General features: G+C 37.1%; 2 protein-coding genes across 2 annotated transcripts; both read left to right on the forward strand.

Moving 5' to 3' along the window:
- Positions 1–1,049: 1,049 nt before the first annotated feature.
- On the forward strand, positions 1,050–2,787 carry si:dkey-30e9.6 (uncharacterized protein LOC564083 homolog). Its single transcript, XM_043259952.1, has 5 exons — positions 1,050–1,110; positions 1,516–1,999; positions 2,104–2,188; positions 2,419–2,561; positions 2,651–2,787. The coding sequence occupies exons 2-5, from the start codon at positions 1,553–1,555 to the stop codon at positions 2,729–2,731; spliced, it is 756 nt and encodes a 251-aa protein (XP_043115887.1). The 5' UTR covers positions 1,050–1,110; positions 1,516–1,552; the 3' UTR covers positions 2,732–2,787.
- A 1,576-nt stretch (positions 2,788–4,363) lies between these two features.
- On the forward strand, positions 4,364–5,249 carry arl4aa (ADP-ribosylation factor-like 4aa). Its single transcript, XM_043259953.1, has one exon. It carries the CDS (start codon positions 4,364–4,366, stop codon positions 4,964–4,966), a length of 603 nt encoding a protein of 200 aa, XP_043115888.1. The 3' UTR covers positions 4,967–5,249.
- The last annotated feature ends 4,562 nt before the right edge of the window (positions 5,250–9,811 follow it).

Below are 9,811 nucleotides of genomic sequence, written 5' to 3' on the forward strand. Positions count from 1 at the left end.
CTGGACATCTGACAATGTGCAATGGATAGTTTGCGTTAAGAGCTTTTGCTCTTTTAAAACATTACCCCATAAATCCCAGCTGTGACCTCTGACCTACTGGTTCAGCCACTTTGGTTCTGTCAACTTTTTCATCTTCTTTCTTTCAAAATTATAGTCAAGGTATCCGCTCTAATGGTACAGATTTGAAGGCTTTTTATTATTTTTATAAGTGCTTAATCTTTCAGAAACCTTTTTCTGGTCTGTTAGTGAAATTTTATATGCTTGTAATGTATCTACAGTATGTTAGCTTTGTCTGTTTTCCTAATCTATTCCAATCCCTAACCTTGATCTTAAAATGCAAAAGATATAAAAATGACAAATTATTGCTTTCCGCTGACTCGTGTCTTTATTACAGAACATTATAAGCTACAAAAGTATCCTTTATCACGATTAGTCATTGCTTTAGCGTACTGTAGATTATGTGATATCAAGGTTTTGTTGATGTTTAAGAGTATTAGACTTGATGTATTGCAAAACTAAAATCTTTTAAATGAGTTGTTTGCTGACCTCTGCTGGTTTTGATTCGGAAGTACAATTTGAACTTTTGCATCAGTTTAGAAAACGCAAAAGCAACTTGCAAAATTGTTTAAACAGGAGCAGTTTTATTCAGGAAGCCGAAATGAGCACGAGGAAAATAAAATATGAACATATCCTATTTGTTGCACATGCTAAGAACATTAGAAAGAATAAACGGCCTATAATCCGCCATTTGTCCCCCACACACATTAATATGGTGAGGATTAATAGTAATGGAGTGATTTATAAATGAACATATGTCTGAAGGTAGGTATTTCTTGATGTAAAAGGTTCCAGAGAGACTTTCATACTTAAACTGACTTTAATTCATAGTTTGATGGTTGCTAAGACGTCTCTTTGTTTCTTCAACAATGTCCCCACTGTGCTCTGTCCAAAGAGCGAATGAGAACTTGAAACTCTTGCTGCCTGGCAACCTTGTTGTATCCACTGCTCCATGCTGAGCTGGCTTTTTTTTTTTTTAATCAAACACAACAATTTGAACTCTTTACTGTCTACTTTGTCATGACCTGAATGACAGCCACTCCGTTAAGAAGGGTAAGTTATTTTAGGAATTGTTTCCTTCGAAATGTACTTTAAAAGTGATAAAAATAGATTTTGAGTAAAACTGATTAATTCATTCTTGATGTTTTATTATGTCTCATTAATAAAATAAAGCCATATGATTACATTTCTATTAGCTAAAACTGAAATGAAACTGATGAGGCTGCTAATGAAAAGATTGTTTACAATTATATGCAATGTACGTATTACTGATAAAAATGGTGTAGTAACAATTTTCACTAGGAAATTGCTATTACATTTCTTAATTGCTATTAAATTGGTGCATTCAATTTAAATATAGTACAAATAATAGGCAAGAACTTTAAATTAAATGTGAAATTTTTAAAGTAGAATGACTGAAATGCTATTCTTTTATTTGCAACTTTGGTTTGGTCTCAGAATATTGCTCTGGGCATAAAGATGTGGCTGATTCACAATGAATCTTCCTGAGCCTTTGGAAACTCCCATGTCTGTTGACCTCAGAAGAAAGCTGCTCTTCTCTGTGAGTCAGAACCTGATCTCGAGCAGGAGTTGCGGACCCATCCCACCACACCCAGTAGTTCCTGTTGATCCATGGAACATAAAAGCCCCCGACTTCACCCCAAAACTGTACAGATCTCCAGGTTTGCCGCGGATCAAGAGCAAAAGCATTCACCTGGTGAAATCAAACAGCAGTGTGGAAGGAAAATCTTTTATTTTAGAAAAGATTAATGGCGTTACTCCTTCAACACTGCCTGGGCTTGAGCAAAAGGGAAGCAAAGCACGACCATTTATCACATTCTACAAACCACCAGACTCACTAGCGTCAAAAGTGCTGTTTGTGAGAGCAGGGATGTATCCGGTGGGGCTGTACAGAGATCCAAAACCTCATAACTTCAGACCTGTAAGTTTCTGCTAAGATCATGGCTCACTTTCTCTGCATTGCACTACATCAACACTAGATGACAGTCTTTAAAAGACATTTAAACACTCCTTATTCAAATGCAGTGTGCTGTGGGAATGCCGGAAATTGTGACTTCTTTAGAAAAGGATCCTAGCTGCTTGATCCTAAAGTCTCAGCGCCTAAAAGCAGGTAAAATGACTCGCATTAAGAGATCACGTCTAAACACAGAGGAAGATGAATGGTTTTTCAACATTGGTGTAAACTGTGCCTTACCCTTGTTTTCCCACTGTAATCAATAATAGTGCTTGCCTAACAGTCATAAAATCCTTTATTTAGAGCAAAGGTCAGATACCATGTGGCTCTGAAACCACGCAGTATTACTGATAAAGCTTCTCATTTTATGTTTAATGTGTTCACAGTCAGTGACAGCCATCCTGACTTGAGCCCTTCTCAGAGAGACACGGTGAACAAAATAGACACTTTCAAACCAGCAGAGCTTAAATGGGACCCAAGGCTCATACTACCAAAGACGCCATGGCCTCCAAAATCTGCGTCTTACACAGTGAGCACAAGAGCACTCATACATATCTTCTACCCTTGAACGGACAGTTTATTAAACTTATTGGAAACATTATATTTCCTGTATTGCAGAGACATCGCCGCAGGAGAGGAGTATATAGTGCCTTAATGGACCGAGTTGAAGAAAAGCTGACCAACTCCTGGAGGAAATGAATCTGTTTTAACACAAAAGAAAGACTTCTGTGTTGTGCTGTGCAGATAAAGCTAGCTGAATCAATTTTCTGATTTGTCTAGTGAGTCCTGCTTTTTTATAGAGAACCCCACATTATTGTAAACATCATTATTATATATTTTTTTCTTTTAATGTTTTAGCTTGCTTTTTTTTTTTTTTTTGACAGATAGATGTTACAAATAGTTGAAGTTGTTTTTTTTTCATTCCACGCGCAAAATAAATGTTAGCGCTCAGTTAATGCAAAAAATGCTGCTTTTCAAACTAAACGTTAGAATTATTAATTTTTTTTTCAAATAATAATAAATCAAAATAAATTGCGTTAAAAAAGGAAACAACCGCAGCAATTTTGTATCTATTTGCATTCATTATGGACGCATGACCTCCGCTGACCAATCATTTTAAAGCTGCGGCTTGTGTGCGCGCGTGCAGACGCCCGGGGTCAGTCAGCCGCGGAGCAGGGCGTCAATGAATGACGCTTTCTGGCGAAGTATGAAGTCTGAACGGTGAGTTAACTGAAGTTAGAGTTTAGTTTTAGACATTTTAACCAGCGGTCATGAATACAGCTTCCTCTTCGTTTTCGGTACAAGCAAGTTTTGTCAGCGCGTCGTCTTTCGTGTCGCCTCAAAGCGAAACTGCGGTTCACGCGCTTTAAACGTCTACGAATCTTCTCTGGAGCTGCTGTCACATCGGTTAAGTTTATATTTTGGTCATAAGCGGGCGCAGTTGCTCTTAAGGCTGCTGAAATGGGACGTTTCAGCATTCAGAGAAGCTTCGTTTCGACAGGTGGACGCTAACGTTGGTAACTTCCAGAGAAAAGCCCTCCCGGCGTCAGCAGAAATCTCTTATCGCGCTCACTTTTATTGTTAGAGCACCCTGTTTATCTGTTCCTAGGAAATATTGCACCATTGAGATATGCTGATTCTGAGCGGTGTGTTCGTGTGAAATGTGCGTTTCTGTATCCTCCTAAATGTACTGTAAACGTATAGAATTGATATTTAATGTGCGCTTTTACCTTTTAGACCGAGTGGGACGGAATATAACGTATAGGTTATAACGTATGTCACATAGATATCACAATGTCTTTATTTTGCGGTGAAAAATGGTAAACGTTTGCATTTGGTTACTACTGAAAAGCCATGTCGTAAGAGCTTAAGGCGGTTAGGCTGGTTTTTGGAACATTGTAGCTGGTTATTTAGGGGTGTAAACTAGTGGTTTTCCAGCTCTAACCAGCTTGATCAAGTCTTGCTAGTCTTTGCCCCAACAGTCCGTTCTTCAACTAGTAGATCGGTGATAAACTAAAAGCTATAACTATTGTACGATATGTTCATAACAGTATGTTTAACAATGCTAATCTGTCAGAAAAGTTCTTAAAAATTACCCACTTTATTAAAGTATCATTTTGTAGAATACGTTTTTAAAACGGGCCGTTACAAATAATTAATTGTGATTTTTATTTTATTTGCAGTCATGCAAATTGTAAGAAATCTTTCAAAAGCCATTTAAAAACACTGTATGTCTATGTGTGAACTTTTAGGTAAGCACTGGATGTGCATCTGGGGTTTTGGACCTATGGAACATCATCCTAAACTCTTTTTCTCGTGCTCCTGAGGGAAATGGGGAACGGAATATCAGAGCAGCCCAACTTTCTCTCCAGTCTCCCGTTCTGCAATTCTCTTCACATCGCTATCCTGGGTCTGGACTTTGCCGGCAAAACGACGGTCCTGTACCGTCTGCAGTTCAATGAGTTCGTCAACACCGTCCCCACCAAAGGTTTCAATGCAGAGAAAGTCAAAGTATCTGTTGGGGACTCCCAAACGGTGACGTTTCACTTTTGGGACGTTGGCGGCCAAGAGAAACTGCGCCCTCTGTGGAAGTCCTACACGCGGGGCACGGATGGCATCGTGTTTGTTGTGGACTCTCTGGACACGGAGAGAATGGAAGAGGCGAAGACGGAGCTTTACAAAATCGCCCGCGCCTCTGAAAATCAAGGGGTGCCTGTGTTGATTATCGCTAACAAGCAGGACCTGAGACAGGCTCTGTCACTGTCACAGATAGAGACCATGTTGGCTCTCAATGAACTGGGACCCTCTACACCGTGGCACCTGCAGCCCACCTGCGCCATCATTGGTGACGGCCTCAAAGAGGGACTCGAAAGACTTCATGACATGATCCTAAAACGAAGAAAGATGCTCAAACTGCAAAAAAAGAAGAGATAGACCGTAAATGTATTATAAAAAAGAAGGAAAAAAAACTGACAATGCAAGTTGAGTTGCAAAGTAAAAATTTTTATGTGCCCAGAGTTGGTTAAAACCAACAAGCACTTTAGTCGTTTACTTTCTCATTGTTTACTTTTCTGGTTGTTTACTATCTGTCATAGATTTAGAAATATATGAACTTTAATATAATTTTCTTTTTTTGTCTCATCACACTGAAAGGTGATTCTTGTTGGAGGTTTTATTTAGATTGTTTACTTGCAATAAAATCAATTTTTGTGTTTAATTTAAATTGTCCTGTCATGTAATAGAGTACTTTATCACACAGGTCTGTCAAATATTATTATTATTATTATTATTTTCTTGTACTATAATGTTAAAAGAATAGCTCACTCAACAATGAAAACCTATTTACGTTATTTTATGTTCATGCTATTTTTATTTATTTTTTAAACAAAGCTATTGTATGAAGCATCAGTATCATATCAGTTCTGTCAGATTTTTTTCAAGAATTAGGCAAGCTCTTAAGATTTGTATTTAGATTATATTTGCAGTCATTTATTTCTCACTTCAAGTTTAACTTTAAAAACATTAAAAGTGTTAATAACAGTTAAATGTAATGGTAATGTAAAATCCATCCATTAGAAAACATGTAATGTACAGAACAAGTTATATGTATTGCTATTATGATATGATACCTTTATGGCTCTTTGAGTCACTTTTGGAAGTTTAATTCATACCTAAATAATTTCATGCTTAGTCATACAGGGAAAAAAAAAAGAATTGAATTTGGGTGGGCTATCCCTTTAACACATCCCTTTAAAAACCTTAGGCTACTTGGAGCCTTGTACCGCCACATTCTTCTTTGGTTCAGTAATACTAAGGTGAGAATAAAGAGCAAATGCCTCTGCGTCGTACATTACGAAACCTTAGGCCCCTCTGTCTGTCGTTATCAGATTAGAAATGACCTTTCACCTATGATGCATCTACCTTTGCAGGATTCAGAAAACACTGAAAGAGCTCAACTGGATGGGATTTGTAGGATTTATCTGCCGTGTATCACATGCTCCTCTAAATTCCAGGCCTGCCTCGTAAATCCAGAGCGACTGGGACTCTTGCCTCCCCGTTCCACTGAGCTGGGATGGTGACAGACTGGAAAAAATCTGCTGTGCGGTTTCCTTTCCCACACTTTTGCTAGACTGATAGGCCAGTATCACACCTGCAGGCTTTGGAAACCTGTTGGTTCTCCAGTGAAGTGGCCCTAAAAACACTTTTGTACAATTCGATCACGCTTAATGTATAAATTTCATTTATAGTAGTAGGCAGGTCTTTTCGTCAAGTTTCGCAAAACGTACACAACATTCAAATTAAACTATAACAGACCATAAGAAGAAGAAGAAGAAGAAGGGGGGGGGGGGGCTACTGGGGCAGCTTGCAGGGTTTGGAATGAATCAGTATCTGCACAGAAATGTTTGCAGACATTTTATGAAACTAATTGTAAATCGTTTTCATTCAAATGTAGTCTGTTTTGTAGTCCTAAAAGGTTTCCAAATACTTATTCCAAAGAGATCATTTATTGTTTTGTAATTTAAAGCTTTTTAATATTTTACCTGAAGAGTTTATTTGTTAATTTTGTATCAAATGTTTTCTCTAAAGACTTTTTCTCTAAATTCTCAAAACTTTTTTTTTTGGTAACTGATCACCTAGTGATTGCAAGTTTATATGTATTGCCTAATCTAATCTAGTCTAATCTTGCAATTTTGAATTTATGGGTTGCAATTTTAAGTTTATCTTTTAATTTGAACACTATATGGAACTGTTCTCAATTGTCTTTTTCAGAATGTTGATAAAAGCATCAGAATTGTGAAATAAAAACTTCAATTATGAGAGTAACCTTTATTATTTTTCTTTTCCCATGTCAGAAAGAAACCTCCATACTAGGTCCAGTGCGGACTTTTCTGCGACCTTTTGTTCAGAGATAAAAAAGAGCAGATTATGTGAATGCCCTCTTTTCTTTTCTCTGAAGCACTGCTTGTAAAAGAACACAATTTAACAGAAAGAGGGTGTATTTCTAGAAATTCACTTTGTTGCTTAACCGTTTGAAATCGTGTTCAGTCATTGTTTCGAGGAAAACTGTGAACTTGTGTTCAGTTTATCTCAGAAACCCTGCAGTGCAGTGCATGAGATCGTGTGGGAAAGAGAGAGGTGTAGCGTCCTGGCTCTCCATGAAGGCTCCCCTCACTCCCCCCGTCTGTATCTGATGACAGTGTGTTGGCAGACTGCTTTTGTTCAGCTCTGCTCTCATCTCATTCCAGCTTGAGGGATGAGGTCGGGGTAGATGGGGTCCAGTAGCTGTTTTTTTCTCTGTCCTTTTGTCTGAAAAATGATTTCTCAGTGGGTTCAAACAGGTGCTGCACTCTTATTAGACCTCCTCAAGTGTTTGTTCTGAAAAACATCATTAGATTAGGAGATTTTATGGGGATAAATAAGTAATGTTTTGGTCTTTTAGAACTAAGTAAACATTGTGCTCTGCGACCACAGAAGGTCTGGTGTACATCGCTGTGCTGCCACAGATAATGTGATCACTGCAAAGATCTTAAGCATGTTTAGCTTGGTAAATACTGATTGCGTTTAATCCCTGTGGCTTTAGTTGTCATAAGGACTGTATTCATCCTGACGCTTGTTGGTCCATGTCTGATCCAGCCTCAGTGATAAATTACTGCATTGAGGAGCTAGCTGGTGCTTGTCTCAAGAATCAATGGTGGCTGAGTTCCCACGGTCAAGAAAAGAGTTTAAAAAGTGTGATTTCCGAACCTGTGAAAGTCACGAAAATAATGAATTAGAATATTAAAAAAATATTGTAAATACAATTTTTTTTAACCATCAAACTATATTAATGCTTTAAAATATTTATTTGCCAAGAAATCTGGGGCCAGTAAGATTTGATTTTGTTGTTTTTTGAAATCTTATACTAAATCTTGAACAGAATAGTGTATTTGTGTGTGTGTGTGTGTGTGTGTTTATTTAATTGCTTATACAGTATTAATGAATGAATGAATGATGCAATGAAGAGCAAGTTTTCACTAAATAAGTAATCGTATGGCTTAAAGGAACACTCCTCTTTTTTTGGTAATAGACTCATTCTCCAACTAACTCCCCCAGAGTTAATAAGTTGAGTTTTACCGCTTTGGAATATATTCAGCTGATATATGGGTCTGGTGATAGCACTTTTAGCATAGCTTAGCATAGATCATTGATAGGTCAGTATCAAACACGTTCAAAACTGAGTTTTTATATTTTTCCTATTTAAAACATGTACAAAGGCCGTCGGAAAAGTTGGCGTTTTTTTAGGCCAATATGATAGGGATCTATGTGACTGCTACGGCCATGTTACGGCAGCAAACTTCCTTGATTATTACGCCAAAATGAGAGTATAGTTCGTTCGTATATCATATCTGCTCAGAAAATCTCAACTTTTCATTTTCCACCAGTCTTAGTACACGATATAACTACAGAAGAGCCAAGTTTTAAATAGGAAAAATATCAAAACTCTTTGGTCAACACCATGTTACTGGTCTAATCAGATTAAATGATCCATGCTAAGCTATGCTAAAAGTGCTATCACCAGACCCGGTGATCGGCTGAATAGATTCAAAAACGGCAAAACTCAACTTTTTATCTCTGGGAGGAATCGGAGGATGAGCCTTTTTCCAAAAAAGTGGAGTGTTCTTTTAAAAGAAAAATGAATGGCGCGCATATTTTTTTTATTATTATTATTTATTTATTTATTCATGTATTGATTTTTTGTCTCTTTTCATATAAACATTTACAACAGGGACTATCCTTACTCAGAAAATGCCTCACTCAGAAAGTGTAGCGTTTCCAGTATTTCCATATTTGAAGATAAGGAAGTTTTTCTTTGCAGAACTTGTTTATAGTGTGCCCCTCCACTGCGTTCGTCTTTGTTTCTAGACAGTAATAGACGGTTATTGACCGTGAGTTCCACGTAATTGCTGAAAAGCATTTAAATGATGAATTGAAGTTGTAGTATGAGGAAAGTATTTGTGCACTTTAAGGAAAGAATAGCTGAGCAAACAGAGCCTCCTGTGAGTAAAAGAACAACTCGGGCTAGTCAAACTAGTTTTATTCTTTAGAGGAATGTGCTTTTTGTGGCGTGCGTTTCCCCCCTTTTCCTGCTCTCTGCATGCTTTGCTAAAATTTGTTTAGCTGATAAGTGACACAGTCTCTAAAAATACAATAATTTATATACGTTTAGTTCAAAAGAATCAAAAGATTAGTTTAAAAAGGAGTGACATGAGAACTTTTGCTATGGAGATAAGCTTTACTTACACAATGTGGCAATGTGTTTAAAATACAAAAGTATAAGCTGATATTTTTTACTTTTGGTTAATTAAACTGCTCTGTAGACAGGTCTCAACAAAACTCAGCAATACCAAATATTTTGCGATATATTGCAATAGTAATTGACTTTAAGATTGAGTCAGCATGCATGCAGAAACATGCTGACACCTACACAATCAGCTTTTAATACAACAAAATCATTTCACACAACATAGTTCCAATGCAGTGGACAGATATGTGTATCAAAGTGTTTGGGATGCCAGTGTAATCTCTTCATCTAAGATAATTTGCAAAGTAATGTCACGACTACATTTATTTTTTTTAATAACGCACAGTAAAAACAGTTACGCCATAAATATTATTACAATTAAAAATGTAGTTTTAAACCCTAATTTAATGTATTTTAACATTATTTTAACAATTAATTCCTGTTATGAATTTTCAGCTTTTTCTGAGTGTCACGTGATCCTTCAGAGTGCTCATTTG

This window comes from Puntigrus tetrazona, chromosome 15, assembly GCF_018831695.1.
Source record: "Puntigrus tetrazona isolate hp1 chromosome 15, ASM1883169v1, whole genome shotgun sequence".
NCBI classification, from domain to species: domain Eukaryota; kingdom Metazoa; phylum Chordata; class Actinopteri; order Cypriniformes; family Cyprinidae; genus Puntigrus; species Puntigrus tetrazona.

Excerpts from the sequence above, each read along its gene's own strand:
- si:dkey-30e9.6 (XM_043259952.1), top strand. The coding sequence starts at position 1,553 with ATGAATCTTCCTGAGCCTTTGGAAACTCCCATGTCTGTTGACCTCAGA. Across the intron at positions 2,000-2,103 it reads AACCTCATAACTTCAGACCT|TGTGCTGTGGGAATGCCGGA; the intron begins GTAAGTTTCTGC and ends ATTCAAATGCAG. Across the intron at positions 2,189-2,418 it reads GTCTCAGCGCCTAAAAGCAG|TCAGTGACAGCCATCCTGAC; the intron begins GTAAAATGACTC and ends ATGTGTTCACAG.
- arl4aa (XM_043259953.1), top strand. The coding sequence starts at position 4,364 with ATGGGGAACGGAATATCAGAGCAGCCCAACTTTCTCTCCAGTCTCCCG.